At 47.1% G+C, this 26,805-nt stretch overlaps 1 protein-coding gene across 1 annotated transcript in view; it reads left to right on the forward strand.

Annotated features, from left to right (window-relative positions):
• Positions 1 to 26,805, forward strand: part of LOC138287187 (NACHT, LRR and PYD domains-containing protein 3-like) — a 593,954-nt gene that overhangs the window by 315,349 nt on the left and 251,800 nt on the right. Inside the window, exon 7 of the mRNA XM_069227549.1 lies at positions 3,288 to 5,046. Coding sequence (XP_069083650.1) covers positions 3,288 to 5,046 — 1,759 coding nt within the window. The remainder of the gene's footprint in view (positions 1 to 3,287; positions 5,047 to 26,805) is intronic.

A 26,805-nucleotide genomic window follows, 5' to 3' on the forward strand; every position in this document is an offset into this window, starting at 1 on the left:
ATGTCCTGCGCTGCGGGAGCGCAACTGCTCCTGAGAAGCACTTCTGGGCCCACCCTGGAGGTAAGGAGGCTGGGGGATGTAGTCCCAATCCAGCCACATTGACCCGATACAAAGTCTCCTGGCGGGTCACATTGATGTGAGCAAGCAAATGTCAAATAATGACCTTAAAAATATTTGTTCATGCCACGTGATATTCGCAGATATACTGCAATGCTCAGCACGACGCTCGTGTAACGTCACAACAAATTTGCGAATATCAGCAAAATGTTTTTTAAAACATTCACAGACTCAATTATACATTAAATTATTCACTCATAGAAGCACTCAGACACAGACCCACTCAGAAAGTCATACACCCACTTTCAGACCCACTGAGACACTTGAGCACCCACTCACAAACCCTCACAGACACTCACACCCACTCACAGGCCCACTCATCCCATCACACATCGACTCAGACCCTCACACGCCCACTTTCTACCCACTCTCATACCCAAACAGACCCTCACACAGACTCATTTAGACCGTCACACATCCACTCACTGTCCCACTCAGACCGCATGCTCCCACTTTCACAACCAGACAGACACTCTCACACCTCCTCTCACACCTATTCTCTCACCCAGAGAGACAGACCCTGCAACCAACTCCTGCCGCACACAGCTGAAGGCTGTGTGTGGTACAGGATTGGGTGGTTATGGGGGGAGTTGGTTGAAGGCCCTGCAGCCAACCTGCGCCAACCTGTATGACAGCTCTCACTTGTAGAAAGTGAATTGTTTGCTCTGACTTGGTGGGAGTTGTCAATGCTCCTGTCAAGTGAAAGCAAACATCTATGTCCCGAGGTGGGCACCCTGGGACATAGCAGAAGCAGGCTCTAGGGGGTGGCCGTCCCCAGGGCCATCATTGCCCCCCCCACCCCCAATGTTCTTTTTACCCCAGGAACGTGGTGGTCCCCGGTGCTCAGGGATCTGCAATGGACCCCTTCATTCTTTTATTTTAGCTTGGGGAGGTGGTGGCCCCTGGGGCTACAGAGGGGCCACATGGCCTCCCCAATACAATTAAATCACTGCCCCGGGGAGGTGGCAGGCCCCAGGGCTGTATATATAATTAAACCATTGCACCAGGGAGGTGGCGGTCCCCGGGACTACAGAGGGGGACACAGGGGAAGTGGCAGTCCCTAGGGCTGCAAAGGACCTCTGGCCCCTATGTATAACATTTTATCTTGACCCATGGAAGGGGGTGGTCCGCGGGGCTGCCGGAGGCATGGGGACCCCCACATTTTCCTTTGTAATCAGCCTGAGGATATGGTGGTTTGCAGGTGTAATTGAAGCACAAGGTGGGTGCCCCCCTCCTTTTAAAGGCCACCAATGCCCCTGGGACCTGGCCCACCCGGGATTAATTAAAAGAAAAGGGTGGGTAAAGCACTTTTTTTTAAACAGTCCAAAAAATCTGCAGATCCGGATCAGCTGATTTTTTTGATGTTATAAAAAAATAGCTTTTTAGCCTAAGGTGGGGTCCCTCTGGGAACCCAGCACCAGAGCTATGGGTTTAGCTGACCCTAACCGAGCCCCTTTTCTTTTTTTTAATCTTTTTTTGTGGGACTCAGCTGAAGCTAAGATCCAAGATGGTGGCTAAAACCTCCTTGTTTAAGTGTTGGCAGCCAATCAGATATCAGCACGGGGCCAGTTGGATCCGCGGGTTATCCACGCGCCCAGATATCTATATTTCGTAAACTCTAATATCTCCAAAACTACTGAAATGATTTACACCAAATATATATATTTATATAAAACAAATGTTACAGGGATGTTATAGTTAGGAAATATCATTTAAAAAAACATAGAAATTTACCGAAACCCTCATAAATTTGAATGTGAGTTAAATCAGCAGAAGGTGGATGTATGGTTAATTAGCCACAGCGGAGCAAGGACTCTGAAAGGAGGCAACTTGTGCTATAATTCCCAGAATGCCTCTAAGATGATAAAAGGCATGTTAATGTGAACAATATGTACCGACAACCTGAAACCACTTTAGAAAGACGGGAAGTTGAAACGCGTTGTGGTGTTTTTAATGCTGCTCTGTGAATAAATGGAATTTGGCAAATTAAAGCCTCAGGAGTGCGGCACCTTTTGTTTGGAAAAAAAAATATATATATATATATATATGTAGTACAAATGGTCAGAAGAGACTTTCGGTTGGCGCACTCATCTGCCGGTGACGGTGAGTGACGGAGGAAACCACCTTCGGATCGATAATAGTTACAAGAATAATTCACCGCACTCTGGGAGGTTTTAATGAGTCTTTCTTTATTCAAATATCATAGCAACCACCAATATATATATAAAGCAAAGGTTACAGAGACGTTATAGCTAAGCTCACATTTTCAAAGTATCAAACCATAGAAATTCACCAGTTATAGTTATAGTTAGCTAAAGTAACTATAACTTGTGCCCTAAGGTAACTTTAACTCGCGCCCCGTGCAGCCAGACCCTGCGACCAACCTCTATAACCACTCAACACTGCGCTGCATATGGACTTCAGCTGTGCATAGCGGGGGTTGTCCGCAGGGCCTGGCCTGTGGCCAGTCTCTTCAACCAACTGCAATAACCACTCAACCCCGTGCTGCGCACTGCCAAAGGCTATGCACACTGGAGGGCCGGACATGTGACCTAGGTGTCCCCAGGGCACCCAGTCTCAATGATGGGGATGATGAGGGGAGCCTGAAGGCCCCTGCAGTCCCAGCTGCCACCCCACCTCCTCCGGTTCATAGCACTGTCTGGTGTACAGAAGCTACCAAAGTCTTACCAGGCAGATCTCCATTCTCTACATTTTTATATTCATAAAGCCATTCTACTCCTCTGATGCCAAGGGATATTTTTTCACCTGTGTATCTATTCCAATAGTTCTTTTAACCTTTAGCAGCAATCTCACACGTGGTTGGGGTTGTCCTGGTCTAAAAAGAGAATCCTACCAATATATGCACTTGCGCCAGAATTTTAAATGACCCCCTCCCCACCCGGGTCGCCCACCAGTTTATGCACTAGTCATAATGTTTGTTGATAGGAGTCGAAATAATAAATCTGCTCTGGTCAGAAATTGTCCACTCAAGCAATCCATTTACTAGACTGTGAAGTAGAGATCCGAATAGGAATATTTTTCAAGGTACTAAGTGGAAGTTAACAAAAGCTATGCAGTGCAGATTTGTCACTCATCTTTTGCTGTATGTTCGTTATTTTTAGCAGATGCAGTAATGTAAACACATTTCTAAAGCTGCGTTTCCTTTGCAGGGTCAATTGAATTATATCGGAACAAAGTCCGCAGCACAGAAGTGATTGGCTGGAAGTCTGCCCGCTCTGGAGGAGAAGGACACGATGTGTACCTGCGCAGAAGGTTTCGCACGAGTGGGAAAAAGCTGCCTAACTGGATGGAGAAAGAGGAGCAGCAAGAATGCTCGGACCAAGAGAAACTGCTTGAGCGCAGGGAGTTTGCGTTTGAAGAAAAGGAGATTACTGTACAGTCAGAAGATCTGTTCACCAATAAAACAAAGGAACTGATTTCAAAGCGGATGCTGATAACGGGATTTGACGGGATTGGAAAAAGCTGCTTCTCGAAAAGTCTACTTAAACAATGGGCATCTGGGCAAGAAAATCTCTGCTACAAATGTATAATTTATTTGACATTCAGTGAGTTAAATACCATGAAAGGTCCTCTAAGTGTGAGAAGCCTCTTAGAAAAGAAGTGCCCCGAGCTGTCTGCAGTGCTCAACGTGCTGCTCAACACAGACAAAGTTCTCATTATTCTGGACGGCCTGGACGAGTTTAATCACGAATTGAGGATTAGCTCACAAACTGGAGCTGTGTGTGATATTGACACACCCCTCGATATAAGCGCCCTGATATCAAAAGTAATATCCAAGGAGCTGCTTCCAGACACACGTGTTTTAATCACTTCTGGGTTGGGTTCTGAGCGTAAAATCGGAGAACATTTCACCTCAACATTTATATTGGAAGCTTTCACTGAGGATCAGGTTCAGGAATATTGTGAGAAATTCATATCTGGTGATGACCGATCAAAACATGTTTCTGAATTTATCAGCAACTACAAATTGTCCAGTTTGCTGTCAGTTCCGCTGCTAAGCAGCGTCCTGTGTCACATGTTCAAGAAAGGGCCTTGTCCCCAGTCCGAGGGTGCTCTGGCCACACGCAGCAGAATGATGTACTCTCTTCTGCAGGTCAGTCTGAAGGTGACCTTAGCAGAGACAGGACACACTAATCACAAGTGCTGCCCGTCGTTGGAGACTAAAGCATCCGAGGTACCAGAATCCATCCAGAGCTCGGTCCATCAGCTCTGCGAGATGTCTTACGACAACCTTATTCACGGAACACGGGAAATAAATAAAGACATTGCAATACATTGTTCACACACAGAATGCCTCTTTAAACATTTAGCAGAATTCTTCTTTACGGTTGACAAGAGTGGAGACACGTTTGAATATCGGCACAACAGCATAAGGGATATGTTTGCTGCCTTGTACTGCGTGGGGGAGATCCAGGAAGAGGCAGAGCTTCAGACCGTCCTGAACGCCTGGGTGTTTGGAGAGATTACAGAATCTTCAAGCCCACATCTTAATGGAATCACCACTTATCACTGGAAAAGGTTCCAGAGCTTTATACCATTGTTTCTTGGTCTCCTGCCTTATGCAAACAAAGGTTTACTGTCAGAGGCTCCTTCTCTCAGCAAAGACAGGAAGGAGTTTCTGAAAAGCTGGTTTCAGGCCTGGATTGATAAGAAACCTGTCAAAATAAAATTCTTCGTCTTCTTGCACAGCTTGTTCGAATTACACGATGGTGATGTGACAGAGCATGTTTCAGGTCACACCCAGGAAGTAAATTTATTCAATATACCGCTCAACTCTCTGGACATCAGCGCTCTGAGTTATTGCTTTGCAAATTCTAAACTTCTCGTGATTGATCTAAGATTTTGTGAGCTGAGCGATGCTAGCCTGCAGCAGCTGGAAAACTTTATATGCACCTGCAAAGAAGTAAAGTAAGTCAATTGTTTACCGGGAAACTGAAAATCTTCTTGTACGTTTTTTTCTCATAACTTATTAAATGTTTAGCTCCTCTATAGAGATGAGCGCTCAACCTCAACAATGTTTTAAGTAGCACAGAACAGGGATCTTACTTCTGTTTGTGGGCCCTCTGTGTACAAGTACCACCTCAAGGGGGAAGTAAGGAAGATTGTCTAGCACAACACCAAAAAATCTGCCCTCCAGGTTGAGGGAAATAGTCCAGGTTCTGTAATATTTGTTAGGCCTAATACTGTTAGCTGAATAATTTATAATTTGCTCCCAACTTTGACAAATAAGGGAGCTGAAGTTTAGCAGATAGATTGATTTCCTCAGCATCAAACAATTTTCGTTCAAGGGGGAACTGGGGCTAAAACCTAGAGATGCCTGTCACAAAGTCATCACCTTAGCTAATAGCCCACATCTCCTCAAAACATGGGCTATGTATATGATTCCCTCTCCTATCAGATTACTTCTTTTAGCAAGGGCCCCATTACTCGGCATGCATTTCGGTGCACCTCCAGTACCATATAAATCTGGGGTAGGCCCTGCTCCAATCAAAAGTGCCATTTTGCTTCCATACTTTCAACGTGGTGAGTTCCAGTGAAGAACTGTAGAATTTCATATTTAAATGCCTCCCTCCATATGAGGCCCTATATAAAACACACTGGGACATTCTGTGTTTCAAATAAGGATTTACAAAATATATTGCAGAGTAGACAAGTTATGTCACTTTGAAAGTCAGGTGCACTTATAAAATGTTTCTGGAAAACAATATGTTTTTTTTCTTCTAGAAATGAGGCTATCTTCTCTTATCCCCCACCGTCTACCTGATTTAACTTTCTCGCTAATCCCTTCATCAGTCTGATTGGATCACAGTAACTTTGCTGCTATGTAAATAATCTGACAATTTTTGTGAATTAATCTACTAATGCTAGGCCTTTGCTGAGTGATATGTATGAACAGCGGCCGAAGGCAAATTAATCCATCTAACATTCTCTGACCTTAGATCCATTTATTGATTTATTTATAAAAAAATGCATTCTACTGCTTGCTTCTGTTTATACATTTATTTGATAAATCGTCACAGTGTCTAAGTATTTCCTAAGTAGGTCAGAACTTCGAGTACAATACCTTGTTGCAATGTGCCCACTTATAGTTTATTCACAAAACATCACTGAACATCATGTGCTTAATAAATCATTGTTTGTATTCTGATTTATGGCTATGGAGACAATATTTAGCTAAGCTTACAGTGTGTTACTGTCAACTTTTGGAGAATAGGCAAGCATGTTCTGTGATCTGTGGTTCACTGTAGTGTCTTGACGTTTGCTCCTATGTCTAATGTCTAGTGTCTGTGTGACGTCATCAGTCAGCGAGTGTTTTGTGTTGGTGAATCTATAGCTGGCTATTACATGTAGTAAGTTACACCTGGGCTGAGCTGAACAGCACCTACAGCAACTATTGAGGTCTATTTATTCATGACCAATTTACTTACAACTTCATAAATACATGTGACCCGCCTTCACCTGTTATGGTATTCTTCACTGATCCTTAGTAAGGGTAAACTCTCATGCTTTGCTGTATCACAAGACCACGGTAGTCCACCAAAGTATGCTTTGTCCTCATGTTTGTACAGATTCACAGAATATGATCATCTTAATTTGAACAACACAAATGAACTTGAAAGACGAAAGTGCTGATGAAAATCTTGAACCATCTTATACCATAATGAGGAGTCTAAACACTAGCCTGAGACCTACATAGAAAACAATCAAAGATGAATAAACAAACAACTGTAACTCTATACATCAAAATTGAGAGGCATTGTGCCCATTGCAAGAAGATTACCTGGTGTGTGGTGAGCACCTATGGTGTTATCGCCTCATACTAGGTTTAGGTAATCCCTATTAGTGAGGTGTAGACAGTGTCTCGGAAGCCAGGACTCTCTGAAGGTAGCTGTGGATGGGCAGCCAAGACTTATCTAGGAGACATGCAAAGCTTGTGCAATACCACTACAGTCACACAGCACTTACACACATGAAAGAACCACACAGTGTTACAAAAATAAAGGTATTTTATTAGGGTAACACAAATACAAAAATACTGTATAGGCAATACTCCACTTAAAGGTGAGTAAACACACTATTATATACACATTAGAAGTTAGTGATTAGCATAGAAAGCAATAGTAAATAGTAAAAACGATAGCAAATAGTGAAGGCCCTGGGGGAGTCCAAACCATATACTAAGTAAGTGGAATGTGAAAGGCATTCCTCCCCCAAGAGGAGTGGAATTAGTAGCGGGGAGCTGGAGGAGCTAGGAAACCCAAAAGGTAAGTACCAGGGTGCCCCCCAGCGACCAGGAGAGAGGACGTACGTACCTGTTTTTTCCCCAAACCCACGGGAAAACTTTGGAAAAGGACTGTGCAAGACCCAGACAAGACTGGAAGAAACCAAAGGTGAATCCTGACAGAAGAGGACCTGCAAAAGGAGGGGACCAAGTCCAGTTTGAGTTGGAATATCCTGCTGTGGCAGGAGCAACTACCTACCCTTCTTTGGATGCAGGACCAGGTCGATGGTGGATGAAGAAAGTCAGCAGTGCAGCACAGGAGCAGAAGGGGAGTTCCAGAAGTGATGCAAGTGATGTCCCACATCGATGGTCGTGATGCAGTCAGTCATTGGTGCTGGAAAACCACCAGCAAGCCTTGGCAAATGCAAGAGTCAATGAAGAAGGTTTTGCAAGTCTGAAGAGGACCAGCAACGCCCAGGGGACTTGACCCAAGGTGGGGAGTCTGAGGTGACCCTCAGCAGCTGAGAGTCACAAGAAAAGAAGGCAGCCCTCACAGGCAACCCACAGGTAGCAGGCACAGGAGTCAAAGTCAGGCCCACTCAGCACACCTTGAGAGGAGTTACACATTGCTGGAGCAGTAGGCAGGAGACTGTGCTTTGCAGGTAAGAGTACTGGAGGCTGGGACTACACGGAGCATGAAGATCCCTTGGATGAGGAACAAATAAGCGTTGGTAGCTACAAGAGTCACAGTGTCCAGGGGTACCGGCCTGCGAGGAGAGGCAAGGGCTTATCGTCTCCCAAGTTGGATAGTTGGTAGAGAGGACCAAGGAGACCACTTCAGGCCACCACCTGTGATGAAGTATCCACACAGTTTGGGAGCAGAGGGGATCCACGCAGCCAGTCGTCATTGCAGTAGGTGCCAGCAGATGCAGGGGAGTGACTCCTTCACATCAAGGGAGAGTCCTTCTTGCTTCTATGGCAGACAGAAGACTCGTCACCCACAGAGGATGCACAGCCAGGGAAATGTTGGGGTTGCTGGAAGGAGCCGGAGAAACAATGTTGCAGAGCAGAGTCATTGCTGGAGTTGCAGATTGTCAGTTCCTGGAGGGTCCAGTTGCATTCCTGGTGGCCAGAAGATGAAGTAAATGATGCAGAGGAGTCCTGCTGGATTCTTGCATGTCGAAAGAGAAGGCCCACCTGGGAGGGAGACCCTAAATAGCCCAGGATGGGGGATTGGTCCCCCAGCAGGGTGACCACCTATCAGGAGGGGGCGCAATGTCACCTGCCTGACTTGGCCACTCAGATGCTCCCAGGGAACTCTGCCCACCATGGATTCAAGATGGCAGAATCAAGTGGCCACCTGGGCACCACCCCTGGAGTGGTGATGGACAGGGGAGTGATCACTCCATTTCCATTGTCCAGTTTTGCACCAGAACATGGACCGGGAGTCCCTGGACTGGTGCAAACTGGTTTATGCAAGGAGGGCACCAAATGTGCCCTTCAAAGCACCCCGATGGCTTGGGGAGGCTACCCCTCCTCCACCATGTTACACCTATTTCCAAAGGGAGAGGGTGTTGCCTCCCTCTCCCAAAGGAAATCCTTTATTCTGCTTTCCTCTGCTTTGTTCTGCATTCCTTTGTTTATGCCCTCTTGCTGGTCAAGCAGCAGGAGGGCATACACCAGTCTTAGGGGTGGCAGCAGCGCAGGCTGCCCAGAAAACCCAAGAAGATTGGTAGGAGCAATGCTTGGGGTCCTCTAAGGAGTCCCCAGTGAGCATGGAATCATACAACCAATACTGGTAACCATATTGGGGTATTATTCCGACATGTTTGATACCAAACATGCCCAGGTTTGGAGTTACCATTATGTAGCTGGACACAGGTGTCCTGTACACGGATAAAATGGCTTCCCCACACTTACGAAGTTCAGGGAAATGGACCTGGTGTTTGTAGGGGCACCTCTGCTCTTGTAGGGGTGCCCTCACATACAGGTACCTGCACCCTTCCCTCTGGGCTAGGGGGCCTGCCATAGGGGTGACTTATAGTGACCTGGTGCATTGATGTGTAGTGAAAGGGTGTATGCACCTTTTCACACAGGCTGCAATGACAAGCCTACAGACACATTTTGCATGGGCTCCCATGGGTGGCACAATACATGCTGCAGCCCATGGGGAACCCGTGGTGCCCCAATACCCTGAGTACCTAAGTACCATATACTAGGGACTTACATGGGGGCACCAGTATGCCAATTGTGGGGTGTGCTAAGTCCTAAACAACCACTTTTAGAGGGAGAGAGCACACTCACTGGTTCCTGGTTAGCAGGATCCCAGTGAACACAGTCAAAAACACACTGACAGCAGGCAAAAAGTGGGGGGAACATGCCAAAAAGAGGGTACTATCCTACACCCATGTAATTATTAGATTGACAACTTACCTAGAAGTACCTCTCTCTCATTTCCAACACCATTAAGCACGCTACTGTGTCTTGAATAATGCCCATCTCATGGCACTGGTCACTCTATTTGACAACACCTATAAAAGATGTAGATATAGCCAAAGTGGCCATTTTAGGAAATCCCTCAACACGCATCCTTCCTCTTACCTGCCTAGGAACAAACTTACCTCTTATTTGATAAGTCCATAATCAAAACCTCCAAGGTTACGATATCTAATAAACCCCTGAACGGTAACAATTAAATTAAACTTCCCAAATTTCTTCAAAAGTTTTTTCAAAGGCAAATTCTCATTAGAACCTCAGTCTTTACAGAATAGGAAAACTAAATTATTGTTTGACATACCTGAATGCCTCGTGCCCCAGCTAGACTGCTGGATGATAATTGTTGAATGTTTTGTATGAAAGGCATTCCTGAAACAGACTAAAGAGAAAACCTGAAATTTGCTTTAAAGTACAAAGGAGTTCCATTCTGTTCCACTGGTTTTGACCAGACTGACTAATAGGCTTTCATACCTATTAGGTAGGAAAGATTCTCTTAGGCATGCTTAAAGATTCTCTTAGGCATGCTTTAACCTCCAGCGCTTAATTTGAGCCGGTGGTTGCTGGTGGAGACTGGCACTTATTTTACCTTATCAGACATTTACCGAGAGCAAGAAAGGGAAAGAAAACCCACAAAAAAGACAGAGTTAGAGAAAAACGGACAAACCGTCACAGGGTGATAAAAGAAAGAGAGATAAAGGATCAGCAATCTTCTGGGAGTGGATTAAAGAGGCGTGAGGTGCCTTCGCAACTACGCAGCCTTAGTATTCGGTGAACTGACATTTAATCACATCAGCAAGTGGGCTTCTGAGCAGAGGTTTGGGTACTGTCACTCATTCGTTTACTAATTAAACACTAGTTACCTCTAGAAAATGGCCAGCGAGCTCAAGAATGACCCCAATTTGCCATCCTGCAAAGTTCAGGGACCCCTGAGGAGCAAACAGGTAGATACACACTCGGCCCTTATCAGCAGGATCTGGGAAGCAGGAAGATAGCATGGAAGATTAGAGGAATATAAAGAAGAGGAAACCATGGATGAGGTATCCACCTGGTCCCACCTGGGACAGAGTTTTAGGGTTCACTGTGGAAAGGAGAAATGCATACAATAAACCTTGACTCCAAACCTTCAGGGTGTTGGTGGTCTCCTTGGACTTCTGTCCAGTTTCCAGCTGTAAAGGAGAGAATGTTGAGTTAAAAAGGTCCAGTATCAACCCAAAGAGGAATGAATCAATGGAAAAAAACTGCAGGTGAAGATAATAGTTTTATGTACGTATGTTTTGGTACCTATGTAACATGCAAACCGTGCCTGGAAGCAGCTCAGTTCTGAACAGTGAGTGAAGCCCAAAGGCACAATTCAGTTTGCTTGCAATGAAGCAGATAGTAAGGGAGCCCTAATATGTGAGAGGTAATTGCCTTTAGCAGATGTTTCTTCAGGATAAGAGTAGTTCTGCAGTCAATGGGGATGTTCTTCCAGACCGTAGGTGTATAAATGGAGAAGGTCTACCCTCTGTTTTTTTACTTCTTGCAATTCTTTGTCTCCATTATGTCAATGTCCTGGCTCCTGGTGTTACACTGCCTGCCTGAGTTGGCTGGCTTCTTGGCCAGATATGTTGGGTATCTTTCTGATGGCCTTGTCAGTGATGTAGCTGGTCTTCAAGATGATACACGCATTGAGGGGTAGACAGTGTAAGTCCATCAGCTGAAGTCTTTCCGGTGTAATGTGGTCATTGTATTCACTTGCATCTGTACCACTTGTACTGAAAGCTGGTACTGAAAGTGGAACTCTTAGAACTACTGACCCACACTAGACAGAGTGCCTGATTTAGAGTTTGGCAGATGGGTTACTCCGTCACAAACGTGATGGATATCCAGTCCGCTGTATTGTGATTCCCATAGAATATAATTGGATCGTAATATGGTGGATGGGGTATCCATCACGTTTATGACAGAGTAACCCAATCCACCAAACTTTAAATCAGCCCCTCAGTCTTTAATCTGCAGTTTTTCCTACAGATTATATATTGAGCTACCATTACTTTTTCCTTCTATCAAACCACCAAGAAATGCACCTTGACTTTTGCCAAAGTGCAATTGGTGAAAGGTCAGGACAGTTCACTGATGTGGACCTGTTGTTCTTAAATCTAGTATTTGCTGCTGTTGGGCACCCTTTTTAATAAACATCACAACCTCATACATCACATGTATCTAAAGTAATAAATCTATCAGTGTTCAATCCCAAATAATGGACCAATGTTCTCTGCAAAGATTTAGAAAGGGAAGTTCTGGCAGGTGAGGAGATTTCATAGTGTCTTTTTTGTAGGTCCAATTCATGCTTCAGAGAGCCAGACTGTGTCCAGATTTTGAAACCAAGAAGAATTTGCACCTGAATGGGGACCAAATGGAAATAAAGGAAGTCCTTTATTTCCAGCTGAATTACGATCCTCAGGTGCTTCAACCTGAAACTTGCCACATTGGGCTTCAACCAAGCGGTTGATGACAGCCAAAAGATGTACACATGAATTCCCACATGAACAAGTTCTACAGAAACTTTGACGATCAGCAGTGCTTGTCGTGCAAAGGGTTTGACAATGCAGCATCTTCAAAATCAATTTTCATGATCCATTTTCTCTTCAAAAAGGGTATCTACGAGAAGAAAAATTGCTCTGTTCTTGAGATCTTGACACTTTCAAAGATTGAACCACAATCAATGTGGTAATAAAAATATAACACCCATATTGCAATGGGCCACAAAGGCGACTGCAGCATCAGTCCAACTCTAAGGACTTTAAAGGCTGAATGTAAGTGCCACTATGCTCCTTTTTTCTGGCATGGTCAGGCCAGAAGGTTTTCACGTTGCATCATATCCAGTTCAGTATCATTGTCCTTAGTGACTTTGCAGAATAATCGTATCAGCTCTACAATTTAGACCAACAGTCATATCATACATTATGAGATGAAAAATGTGTCCTTTGTGGTCTTGGAGTGTGTGTACCCCTGCCGTAGCAAGCTTTAGTGTTTTTTCCTCCCTCCTCAGTACACACAGCAATCATGAACGCACACTGAGTCTATTCTATGATATGGAGTGGTCAAAGGGTCACACCTAGTGCACCCTCCTTTTAAGGAAAATGCCTACTGTACCTCACCTGACTGTGAAGTTGCTGGCAGCAAGCTTTTACTGTAGCAGGGCAATCCTTTATAACGGATAAGAAGGGTGGCTTACCACCTTTCAAAGTGTTCTGCCAGTCTCCCTGTAACCGGGTCCTTTACCTTTCCATGTAGGATATAGATGCTGTAAGTGTGTTAGTGTGGAGAGCATATAACACGTGACATATGACTGTGACCAGACTAGAGACCATTTTGTATTGGCTCTACGTTAGTGGTATCTAAGATGGATGATTTAATGAACATCCAAAGGCAACAGATGTTATATGCAGGGCTTTCCCCCAGAACATTCCAGAGATCCTTTGTATTGGGCCACACAGAGAAGTGTCAAGGAATGAGAGATATGGGACCCCTTTGAAGATGGGTAGCTTTACCCACCCTTCGTGGACCATTGATCTCTAGAAGTAGCTTTCCTCCACAGGTTTACAGGTAGGTAAGTGGGGCAATCTCGTCGGCCTTTATGCTCTTGTTTTGAGTATTTTCTGAGGAGAGACTCCCAGGAGGCTAATTAGCATACAGCTGTGTCCAAACTGAGGTGGCATGGTGTTCAAATACCGAGTAGTGGCTAAGATTAATACGCACATTCCACCCATTTCTATTTTGTATACTTTTGAGTGGCAGCTTCTTCCTGAATTCCTGCTCATATCTGAGACAAAGGCCAAGGCTGGACTAGTATGCTTGGGAACTGCAAATGAGAAGAACTTCTCGAAGCCAGTCACAGAAATAAAGTGCTGGAGAACAAAAAGACTGTTTGCCACTTCGATATAAACATGGGAGAGAAACTTCCAGTCAGTGTGCCAAGTTTTCCTGACCAGGAGCCTGAGGTGTGGGGTATTGAAAGGCAACTTCCTTGACTGATTTAGGACCAGTAACCTGTGAACAACTTGACTAGTCTACCAAAAGGGTCTGTCTAGGTACCGGAGTTGCTCTTGCCTTAAGTAGATGCTGTTCTGAAGTGGGGAGGGGGCATCTGAAGGAGACAGGATGACACAATCTGATACCACCGTTATGACAGGGACCAAGACCTGCACCTCTGTGCTGCGAGTGAGATGTCTTCACAGCATATGTGATTAAACTGATGGCTCAGGGTGTCCTTGAACTAAAAAGACACCTACCATATAATGTACAAGTATATGCAACAGCTGAAATTTGATATACTCCTTAGTTCATCTCTCCCAATCAACACTATTGCTTCTGGCGAAACTGGGGATGAGGGTGGGTCTGGTGCTGACACATATATAATATGATGCTCAGACGGTCTCCAGGTCATAACCTGATCTGTGGTTGCAGTTGTCACCAGAGAGATCCCCGAGCTTCTTGAAAAGTATGCATATGGCTTTTTGGTATGATGCTGTGAAATATGTTGAGATGGGGAAACGGAGAGGTGTGTGATGTTGTTTCAGATCACCCAATCAAAAGGGCTTGGCAAGAGTATAAAACTAATATCTGTGAAGGGCAGTTGATTACCATATAATCGAGTGCAAGAGCTGGATAGACCAATCAGGTAGGTGCGGTCAACCACAACGTAGTGTCTTCATTACGCAGTGAGGCTCTGAAGTATTTATTAGCAGACATTACAAACAGAAGCAATATGAAGACATATATGTAACATAAAAATATCTAGAATATGCAAGCTTTGATGTTATGTTGTCAGACAGTTTTTAAAAATGCAAAGACTTTCAAGACACCAACAGCTCTTACACTTAGCAAACTTATAAATTAGATTTGATGACTCTCTGGGGGCTATGATATTCAAATAATGTCCACCAGAAGCATACTGTACTGGAAAAATAGAATGGGGAAAGTGCAGCCACTGTGTGACTCTAAGTGGTCAAACATTTTGGACCCAATCCAATTCCCCTTGATACTGCTGGAAAACATGGAGATGGCCGCAATCTAAGGGCTGTGGGGGTCCAATTTTGTAGTGATCATTGGTGTAGTTTACAGTGTAGTGTAGTGTAGTGTAGTGTAGTGTAGTGTAGTGATGCAACGATGCAAAAAGGAAATAATGATGCATGTGACTCCTCTCCCAAGTCTGAAAACTGGAAGAGCTGCTGATCCTCTTAAACCAGACAGAAATCTTGCCGCTTATGGGCAATGGCAATGCTGCTGCTGAGGGTTGCTGACACAGGGCAGTGGAAGCAATTAAAGCTGACAGAGTGGACCAGGTCGGAAAATAGAGACAACGCAAGGCACCAGGAGGTACTAAGCTGATATATGTTGTAAGGAGAGCACAGGAGACATTAAAAAAGAAAAAATATAGAAAGGATACCCCTCTCTTAACAGTCTCATGTGCTTGGGGCTACTCCTAGGAGCCTGACAAATTTTCAGTCACAAACACAAAAATGATGGTGTGAACTCAGTGCCATGAGTTAGTCATGAGGAGGAAGCATTTGGCCATCCATTCATCACCATGTCCTTTCTAACCCACTTGAAGCAGTGACAGTTCAATTTATGACATAGTTAGCCCTGCTGTGTAAACCACTTGGTCCAAGGTGCTGAGGCGGAGAATGAGGTGATTCCTTGTCTTTTACAGCAGCCTGAAAACAATGCCGACACCATGTGAATCACTATGCTGTTGGCCCAATATTCTGCACACATATCAATGGTGACTTGCTCCCACACAAAGTCAAGATCAATGTCACTGAATATCCTCAGGAGCATCGATTGGTATTTCACCATGTTTGGATGGGAATGTCCCATGCATGGTAAATGGGTGTGTACCCCTGCAAAACGTGACCCAACTACATCTGAAACTGGTATCCTAAAACTTTTTTTTTGTCAATTGACACACTAAACTAGCATGTGTGCTGAGGCCCTTGCCTGTCTATGGTGGTTCCAAGGTCCAGAACCAGTTCTGTGACCTGGATTGGTGCACCAGTCGTTCCATCTATACTGATGTATGGCTGTTGTCCATGTCATTGGATGCTGGCATGAAACAGTGGCAGCATTATACCAAATTTTGTGCATTAATAATACTGGAAAGACTATTTTCCTTGCTTCTGAGGACTGTAGTGCCTACCAGCCCCACTCAAGTAAAGTTCCACTTTTTTCTCTTAACACCCAGAACCCTGTGATGTCGAAGTTTAAGTGTACTTATAAGTGACATTTGACAAGCAAATGAATGACACTAAAGAGTGACACTTTCTCGCAAGCAGACCCAAGAAATTAAGTCCATGGAAAAATATAAGTACTAGAAATGGTACCCTTTTGAGCAAGGAGAAGTGCTAAAAATGTGTTGAAACTGCTTAAAAATCCCTGAAACGAAAGGTCATTAACCTAAAATGTAATCATTTTTTTGATAGAAAGTGAGCAGGCTGATCTGACTTCCTAAGGTCATTTGTTAGGGGTAAGGTTGGAATTGCAGATACTATTTTGGAAAGTTTCATAGCATCCACAATTAGAGGACTGCCGAAACTTCAGATAATGCTCATTTACATGTGACCTTCTATATAACAAAATTTTAATTAAGTATCTACCAGATGATGACTTCCAGATAAGATATGTCCCCTAGTGCAAAGTATACTACCGATATTTGCGGTAGACATTCTCACCGAAACTACTAAATTACGCATTTCCATCTGTGCCATGAATTTACTGAACATAATTAACCACTAGGTGGCCGTCGTGCACCAGTTAGGCTAATTTCTTTCATGACATTTTCTGACGGGCTCAAAAGTAAGGCCATGCTATGTGTAATTATGAGCGTCGACCCTTAGTAGTTTATTTTGATGATTATAATCATTTAAACTTGCAAGTTGAAAATCGCTGTAGAATGTAAGAGACAAAATGAAAAGAAAACACGCAATTTCTTTAGTTAGGTAGAACCTGTTGCATCTGCTGCGGGACGGCTCAGAGGCTGCAGCGACTGTTTAGGGCAAAAAGGTGAGGCACACACACTTGTATGATAGGTTATCGGGACATACATACGTGACACTTTGTTGGTGTAAAAGGTCATTTATTTTAGGACAGGGTTTAAAACACAAAACATTACTTAAACATTTAACTGTATGTCTTCTGTTAAAACAGACCTTAACTTATACACTTCCTTTGCCTTCATTCTCTCCTCAAATATCTCCCTTCGATTTTCCTACCGTATATGCTCCCCTATTCATCCCATGCCTTTCTTGCTTGTAGCCTACCCCTCCCCGCTCTGATCCTTCACCTCCTTGTTTTTCCCCCTGGAAGGTTGGACAAGCTTGCATCTGGCTCTCCACCCTCCCCCATCTCCTGTTAACTCTCTCAGCTCACCTGCCCTAAATGACTGTTAACCTACCCTAACTTCCTACTTCCTTAACTATCATCCCCTCCCCCTGTCTTCCTACGCTGGGTGGGTGGGTGGTCACAAAAATACACCAAACCCTTCTAGCTACGTCGGCGCGAAGAGGCCGACCCCACCCTCCACCCCCCTTATAAACCCCTACCCAAGCCCACCCCCACTTACCTGTCCACCAATGGGCGCCTTCAGCGCCACTTCCTTTGTCCCGAACACGCCCGCGATGAGACTAGACCGAGTCTCTCTCTCCGCGGGCCCCTTCATCGGGACATACATACGTGACACTTTGTTGGTGTAAAAGGTCATTTATTTTAGGACAGGGTTTAAAACACAAAACATTACTTAAACATTTAACTGTATGTCTTCTGTTAAAACAGACCTTAACTTATACACTTCCTTTGCCTTCATTCTCTCCTCAAATATCTCCCTTCGATTTTCCTACCGTATATGCTCCCCTATTCATCCCATGCCTTCCTTGCTTGTAGCCTACCCCTCCCCGCTCTGATCCTTCACCTCCTTGTTTTTCCCCCTGGAAGGGTGGACAAGCCCAATCTGGCTCTCCACCCTCCCCCATCTCCTGCCATCCAGCGAAACCCGTGAGGCGTTTTGCTGCCCCACGCCCCCCTTTTTTTTTTTTTTTTTTTTTAATTCCGGATCCACAAATTTACTCCCCATACACTTTCAAGCATTAACCTTAGCTCTGTAATATAGTACGCGTTCCCTATCTGTGATAGATGGACTCCGTCATCTCGGAACAAAATTTTTTCTTGTTCCTTTATGTCACCATGTCTGAAAACTTTGATCCCATGCGCCCAACAGAAAACTCTCATGGCTCTGTTTAACTTTTTACGAGCCCGCTCTATGGCTCCATGATTGAGAGCCCCTCTCCATGCCCTTCTTGGCACAAACTCCGTCCATACCAAGCATGTTCCGCATAGTTTCTGTTTCAAAAGCTCCAAATCCCTCTGCATCAGTTGTATCAGAGTGAGCCCAGATAGTTTCACTAAATCGTTTTCCCCAAGATGAATCATCAACAGGTCTGGGCATCCCCACTGCGGCAAATTACCCGTGATAAATGGGAGCAGGCTCCCCCACCTCATACCACTCTTGCCCCACCAGTGTACTTCGTGGTGTTTGCTGGGCAGTCCCAATGACCTGCCGTAAATCTGCTTCTCCGCAAATTTTGCCGCCCAATGTACGAACGAATGGCCGACCAACCACGTAGTCATCTTTTCTTTCTGCGGCCCAGCCACGCATCCTACAAAGAAACAACATTGTAAGAACTGTCTTGGTGAGCTAAAAACCTCCCCCCCCCATTCCCGTCCAGCTATGTGCCATCAAGGCCTGACATACCGCTCGCAGCACCTAGATTTCCATCTCCCTATCGCCTTGATTTTAGCCCAATCCCAGCCTAAATGGGCTGCCTCCGTCGCCGCACCAATTCTGAATGAATGCGTTCCATAATCTCCTGCGCGCAGCCCTATCCTTTCAAGGGCCATCCTCATAACTTGTAATAGCTGATAACTAGTCAACTTTTTCCCTGATGCATGCATGAAAACCCCCGAATCACCCGCCGCTGGCCACCTATCTTTGAAACTAACCCATTCCGCTACCGGGGAAGCTACATCCACACCCCCTTTTTTCAACCATATCCACCTGCCCTTCCCCAACTGGTCCGTCTTCGACCGCCTGAGCCATATCCCTAACCTATCCCCATGCATGCACACTTCTTTCCTCCTTACTCCGGTTTCTTTTCCGACCCCCAACAGCTCGGATACTCTAAATGCCCCAAAAAACATCCATAACATACACAAACGAAATAAAACAACTTCATACTCATTCAAGCAGCAAACTGGTAACACCTGTACCATCTCTACCAATGTTTCAAAAGTGATAAGTTCTCTCGCTGGTTTATCTCCCCTAGATCTAATCCTGCTCCAGCCCTTCAGCATTCTCCCCAATAACTCATTGTGTGCTGGATCATACCCGAAAAACAGTTTTCCGTAAAAAGAGACACCAGCTAATTTACCCCCAATTGTAGCTGGAGATAAACCCTCCCTGATCAGAAAAAGCACAAAACGTCTGGTCCGTGCTTCGAGCATTCGCAAACTTTGAGCCCAAAAATTGCCCCCGAACTGTTCAAAAGATTGAAACTCCAACCATGCAAGTCTGTAATTACGCCGCGTGGATACTGCTAATGACATCTCCACCAGCCCCGTGCTCATCACGCCCCCCATTCCCAGATGGCTGCCAGGACCACAGTCTTGCTCTGTTCTGCTCCAGGTGCCAACTCGCGGAAACGCCACCACTGTGAACGAGATAGGGAGTCTGCAATCTCGTTGTGAATCCCTGGTATATGTGCAGCTTTAAATATAACATTCAAAGACAAGCATAACAGCATAAACTGCCGCAACAAGCACAAAACTCTGAGATCCCTTGCCCTCTGCCTGTTTACTAACTCTACCACTGCCATCTATTTGAAAAATCACTGTCCTTCCAGCTAATTCCTGTCCCCACACTGCCAATGCCAGTAGAAGGGGAAAAAACTCCAAAAAGGCAATGCTTCTCCCTTGCTGCAACCAAACTGTTGGCCATGGTTCCGCACACCACCTCCCGTCCCAGTATAAGCCAAAACCAGAAGCTCCTGCTGCGTCTGAGAAAATTTGAACCTGCCATACCGTGTTCGACTCGCCAACAGACATTGGTACTCCATTGAAGTTTTTCAAAAAGATCTCCCATATTCTGATGTCCTCACGTAATGTCAAGGATACTCGGATCCTATGGTGCGGCAATACTGCACCTGACATAGAAAGCCCCAATCGCCTGCAAAAAGTCCTACCTCCCCTAACTACCCTACACGCGAAATTGAGGTAACCTAACAGCTTTTGGGGCGTCCGCAGATCCATCTTATGCAAAGTGCGCACCACTGCTAAGAAATCTAGTATCTCTCCCACTTTTGCCGCTGGCAATCTGGCGACCAGTTCTCTTGCATCTAACTCGATGCCCAAGAAGGTTAAAATCGGCATAGGCCCTTCTGTCTTCTCCGTGGCCAGTGGTACCCCCGCCTGCTGCGCCAGCCTCTGAAAAGAAACTCGAGCTTGCCCACACGCTCCAGATGCCGCTGTTCCTACGAATAGGAAATCGTCCAAGTAATGCGTCACCCACCTATGTCCACTCGTTCTTATGAAAACCCACTGCAAAAAGGTGCTGAAGGTTTCAAACAGAGCGCATGATATCTCGCAACCCATGGGTAGCACCCTATCCACATAAATGTTGCCATCTAGCTGCATGCCCAAGAGGTCAAAATCTGCCGGATGGATGGGAAGCAGTCTAAAAGCTGACTGAATATCGCATTTGCCATTTCCGCCATCCTACCACACCTTAGGACTAGCTTCATTGCATCATCGACTGATGCGTATATCACTTTGGAATCCTCTTGGGCGATGAAATCATTTACCGACGCCCCTTCGGGCCATGACAAATGGTGAATCAAAATGAAACGAAATTCTCCCTGTGCTTTTTTGGGTACCACACCAAGGGGGGATATGAGCAAGGCCTCACTTGGCCATCTGTCAAAAGGGCCCGCTATTCTGCCTAGTCCCACTTCTTTTGCTAGTTTGTCGCGCACTATCTGAGGCTGTTCCTTGGCTGACCGCAAATTGTCAGCCCATCTCCTTTCCCGAGGGCCTTGGTAACCAATTCTAAAACCTTCCCGAAAACCCCATTCCAGTAGGCGTGCCTTTTCATTATCTGGGTAAACTCGCAACCATGGCAGCAGGAAATCCAGTTTAACTGGTGTAGGACCCCTTTGGTGTAGGAGCGCCATGTGCCCCCCTCCCTCTTGTAGCCCTCCACTGTTCCGCTGGGCTGGACAGGGAGAAACATTGGATGACTGGATGACGACCCCCGCACTTGGAGCAGTCATGCTTGAACCTGCATTGTGCTCTGGAACAAAAACCTTTGTTAAAGTTCCAGCATGCCCCTGATGTTGCCCCTGACGTTTTTGTGGTGGCGTCCGCCCCTCCCTGGGCGGGGCAAGCTTGAAAGGGCTTACAAGTCACTGGCAGGCCACTCGCTGTGTGAGTGGACGCCGCTGTCTGCGCCGATGCCATCCATTGCATCCACAGTTCGGGATCCATGTCCCCCCACGGTTTCTCCGGATTGACGCTCCCCCGTGCCCTAAATTCTTCATCATAATTAAGCCATGCGAAACCCCCAAAATGCATTTGCGCCTTTCTGATTATGTCCATGTACTTGAAAAGTGCAATGGCCCTATCCGGATATTTTTCGCAGTATATGCTGGCAAAGATCAAGCAAGCCGATGTCCAATTGTCCATCGTGATCGGTACCCGTGGTCTGCGTGCCAGTTCCCACTCCTCTTCCTTGGAACCTTCCTTCGCCTGTATGTCCCTATGCAGTAGCTTAAAAACGTCCACATATTCGTGTTTCCATATTCTGGCTTTCGTTTTTTCCCCTATATGTGACCCAAGCGGCATGGCTAGACCCATGTACGGTAGCCTCTTCCTGTGTCCTCCCACTTCCTTATCCTCTACCGTCTTTTCCCCCGCATCCGCCTTCCCAGTTGTGGCTGTGTCTGGCGTGGCGGTGCCCTCCTTCACCTGGTTCCCAACTGACTTTTGTGCGATGCTATTATCTGATGCATCTAAAACTGACCCTTCTCCTACCCCGATGGACCTACTTGTAGTCGCCTCCCGTACTGTCTCTCCCCCTTCGCCCCACACTGACCACCATCTCTTACCTCCAATGTTATCTCCCAAGCTCCTTGGCACTCTCCTCACGCTTCTGCCGCGCGGCCCGGCTAGCCGCCCACCTGTGGGCCCTTCCATTGGAGCTGTCACCTGTAATACAGAGCACTGAGAAGAGATTGCGCCGCTCTTGCGCCCACGCCCCCCTCCTCTTTTCACGGTGCTCACCTCCCAGTCTCGTATTTCACCTTCTTCCCATTCCTCCATTTCCTCCTCATAGTCAAGTTCCAACTCATCCTCTCCTTCCCACTGGCCCTTGTGTTGGGTAAAATCTCTTGCCTTGGTTGATGTACTCTCGTTCGCTTCCGTACCCGCATGACGCGTACCATCGGGACGGTATCCGTGCTCCCCCGGTGTGGAGAAGGCCGCCTCAGACCCCTCCAGTGCTTCATACCAACGCGTTTGAGCCGTATTGCGCCCAGTTGGCATGGTCCGTCCCTTGCCACCCTCTGTCGTTGGCATTGCTGTGTTCCTGTACCCGTGACCGTCTGCGTCACCAGGCCTCTCCGCGCCCACTAACCCTTCGGCCGCACTAGCCTCTTGCCTCTGTTCTCCCTTTGCCTGTGGAACCCATACCCAGGTTCCACTCCCCATCCCTGTCTGCTCCTGGCTGCCCTCTGGCCTCTCTGGTCCTTGGGGTTGCTTCGCTGCGAGCAATCGCCTCATCTCTGTCCTTGCACAGCTGCGCCCACCTGACCTCTGTCTCGTGAACTGCTCTACGCTGTTCCCGGATTCTAGCTTCCAAGTCCCAAGAATCTGCCTGGTCCCAGGTACCCTGTGCATGCGTGACCTGCACCCCGGGGGTCTCTGACTCCTGCGCAGACCTGACTTTCCCCCCCTGGCCTGGCGAGGTGTTGTCTTGGCCCTCCCAGTTCCCCCTCTGGGTTTCCCCGCATACTTGCCTCTTTTCTTTGCAGGCGCCCCGAAAACCCTGTGGCTGGGGCCTTCCCCACTGTGGTATGATAAATCTAAAGGGGCGAAATCCCCGCTGTGTCCCGGTAAAGACCTCCCCGCCACTCCATCCTGCCCCGTGGGCCCCCTTTCCTCCGTCCGCTGCCCCGGGTTGCCCGCGGAGGCCACCCCTGCTGCCTTATCTGTTCCCGCGTTCTGTGCTACTTGCGTCTCCCCACTAAACATCAGGGGGCTCTGCGCCCCGGGGGTAGCTTGTATCACGGTGGCGCCCTGCCCAGGGGCTACTGACCCCTCTTCGTTCTCCCCGTCGGAGTCCTGTGACTCACACGCCGCTATTGTTGCTGCGACCCTCCCTGAAGCCGCCCTCGTTGGGCGTGCCATCCCCACCCAGGCCTGTCCTAGAACCCCTGGCCTCAGTAGGTCAGCCCTGCCTGCTTCGCCTAGCACGCGGAGCGCTGCCCTCACTGCCTCTGCGTCATGGCTCGTGGCCATGCTTCCGGCCTTATTGGGGATAAGATGTTGTTCTTCTTATGTGTACCTATGTCCTATAATATGCGCAGCCTATATAATTTTTTTTTTTTCTTTTTTTGTCAGTATTGGGGTGAGCCTACTGTGTTTGTGCCCTGTGGGTAGGCAGCTTACTAGCTGCCCGGTGCCCTATGACAGGCCTGTTCCTGTTTAGCCCTCAGCCCATGAGGCAAAAATCCCCCTTTTTTTATTTTTTTATTTTTTTAATTTAACTTAAATATAGTTAACTTATTAGTATTATATGTTTTCTCTCTTTTTTTGTATTTTATTTTTTATAAAGTTTCCTGCCCTCGGGGCCCTCCCTGGCTCCTCTGCGTCTCTCCTTGCTTGTTCCCGCCCCCCGCGGGGTGTGCCGGTGTCCAGGCCGCACTTGGGCCCAGCGCGCTAAATTTTATAGGAAGCGCGGTACCGCGCGCTATGTAATTTGCCCGTCCCCCCCGAGGGGTGTGCCAGCGTCTGGGCCGCAAATGGCCCAAGCGCGTTAAATCTAAAAACACAAACACGGCACCGCGCGCCAGAGAAATTGCCCAAGGGGCCGGCCTCCCCTGACGGCCGGTGCGCGTTGCTTCAGAGCCGGCTCTGTTGCTGGGCAGCGCGAAAAATCCCTTTCTTCTTGCTGTGGGGCCTGCTCTAACTCCCTGCCTCCTTACCTCTACCTTCACCTCCACACAAAAATACACCAAACCCTTCTAGCTACGTCGGCGCGAAGAGGCCGACCCCACCCTCCACCCCACTTATAAACCCCTAACCAAGCCCACCCCCACTTACCTGTCCACCAATGGGCGCCTTCAGCGCCACTTCCTTTGTCCCGAACACGCCCGCGGAGAGACTAGACCGAGTCTCTCTCTCCGCGGGCCCCTTCATCGCGGAGTGATTATTTGTACCCTCGGGCTCTACCCGGTCCTTGGGCTGCATGATGGATACAAATTATCGTAGAGGTCAGGTGGCACTTCCAACTTTTATCATAACAGAAAAATTTAGAATTTTTTCTCTGAAATACAACAGACGTAATCTCTCGGTCTCAGTGCGACGGTTAGGTTGGAGTCCAGACTTCTGTCTTTGGCCGCCTGACTCCCAGCGGCGGTCACGCCGCACATCTCAAGGGGTGGGGCTGGCGGGGGTGGAGGGGAGAGGACAAATAGAGGGGGGAATACAAAATATATTTTAAAAAACTTACCTCTTCTCATCACCGCTGCCACCTGCTGCATCGATCCTCTTCTCGTGTCCCATCATTCACTGGGACACCAGCACAGGCTCCCCAGCAATCCTGGTGCTGCTTTCGTGCTAAACCTACCATGAAAGCAGCATCAGGATTGGTCCGAGCAGTTTGGACTGCCGCTCAGACACAACCCTGGGGTCTGTGCAGTTTCTCCAGCCCACCTGTTCAACACAGCCGGGCTGGAGAAACCTAAGTACACATGTGAGGCTGCTGGGCAAACACACATGCACGCTTAGGTGCACTTTCTCCTCCTCCTCTCTCCCCTGGCCCAGCCCGCCCCTCCTTTCACATGCTGCTGGATGAGCCAGCAGATGAAAAATAAAACAATACAGAAATATCATTTTATCTTTCAGCTCCTTGCTTTTAGCCAGGGGGCTGCTGTTCATTGCGAAGAACCCACGCCTGCTGACTCCTGACATTGAGGAGTGTTGGTGTCCATGTCCCGGAGATACGGAGCATTCCAGGGGCATTTTGCTCCTGCCGAGACCTGCCTAGGGTGGGGCTCCGTGGTGTCTGCTTCCGACGTTTCATTCATTGACTCCTGGCTGTCATCTTGGCCTATTGTCTGGTGCCCAATTTGCTTGAACCAAGAGACATTCCTAGCTATGGTGGATTGTCCTCAATGATTTGGATGTTGACAACCTCCCAAACCTACTTCTTGAATGGAGTGCAACGCTTCCGCCCTGGGTGTTGGTCTCGCACGATCACCTTGTCTCCTATCACCAGATCCAGGACCGCTGCTTTGCATGCTTGACTTGTACAGTAATTTGTGGCCTTGCTCTTCTCCTGGGTGGCCTGTATGTCGATGGTGGCTGGGCTCCAGCTAGTTCCCGTGGGGAAGACATCTCCAGTGGGCCTTCGCATCATGTGAACATTCAGAGCGCACCTCGTGGTACTGTGAGCTGTTTGCTAGTTCTCTGTCAGAAATCATTGTAAACAGCAGTCTGTGTGTTCACCTTGTTTCACTCCGATTCGGAGCACTCTATTTAGCACGCGCATAAAGCACTCTACCTCCCAGTTGGCCTGTGGCCACTGCAGGGTCACTTTTTGGTGCCTTCCGTTGAGGCTACGTAGGCATGATTGAAAGTCTTGTCCCTGGAATGGGGGCCCATTGTCAATTTTTCTTACATCAGGGATACCTAGCAATGTGAAGATCTTCTCCAAAGCAGGCTTTACTTTAAAAAACCATAGTGGAGGACACCAAGCTCCATAGCAGGATACTTGGCGGCATATTTATGAGAAGTTTGCAGGGCAGGAGCATCACTTTTTTTGATGCACCGATAGCGCAGGTCTCTCAACCATATATATGAGGCCACGCAAAGCCACTTTGCTTGGCTTTTCATGGCCTTATAGATATGCAAGTCAGTGCGTTGTCTTCCTCTGCATCAGGAAGGGCGTTCCATGGATGATGCAGTGGGTTTTCCCACGCAGCACCCATGGGTTTTGACACATTCCCAGATTTACAAGGACTTGTAAACCTAGGAATGCGTCGTAACATTATGCCTCCTCAGGGCAGGCATAATGAGGAGAAATATCTTTATTCTGCTACACACATAGAAAGTGGGCAAGCCTCCGTGGACTGTTTCTGTGCAGTATTTTGTCCCTTGCTGCACAAAACAACCCTGCATGCAATGGAGGTACCCTTGCTCCATGGTGCAAGAGTGCCTGCATTGGCGCTAGGTTGCCAAAGCAGTGCTGGTGCAGGGGGAAAGGACAGGAATGCACCGTATTTCATAAATATGGTGCATTCCTGCCTTTTCCCTCTGGTGCAGGGCAGTGCAGCAAGTTTCCAGTTAATATGCCCCTTGGTGTGGCTGTCTATTACTACTGCTGTGATCTGGCTATCTGGAAGTCTTCCAAAGTCAATGCTGACGCATGACTATGGCGTCCGGCATGGTTCGTCAGTGATTACTGGGACTGATGGGGGCTCACTGCTCATTACGTAGGAATGGCAGCCTCTGACATTCTCATCCACCCATGTGTCTGTTCCATGGAACAATACCTTGTTCCTGAGCCTCGCTTTTGTCCTCGCTATTCCTTGGTGCCCTTGGTGGGTCAGTTCGACAACTTGTGCCCACGGGCTTCGAGG

Source organism: Pleurodeles waltl, chromosome 4_1 (genome assembly GCF_031143425.1).
Source record: "Pleurodeles waltl isolate 20211129_DDA chromosome 4_1, aPleWal1.hap1.20221129, whole genome shotgun sequence".
Taxonomy (NCBI): Eukaryota; Metazoa; Chordata; class Amphibia; order Caudata; family Salamandridae; genus Pleurodeles; species Pleurodeles waltl.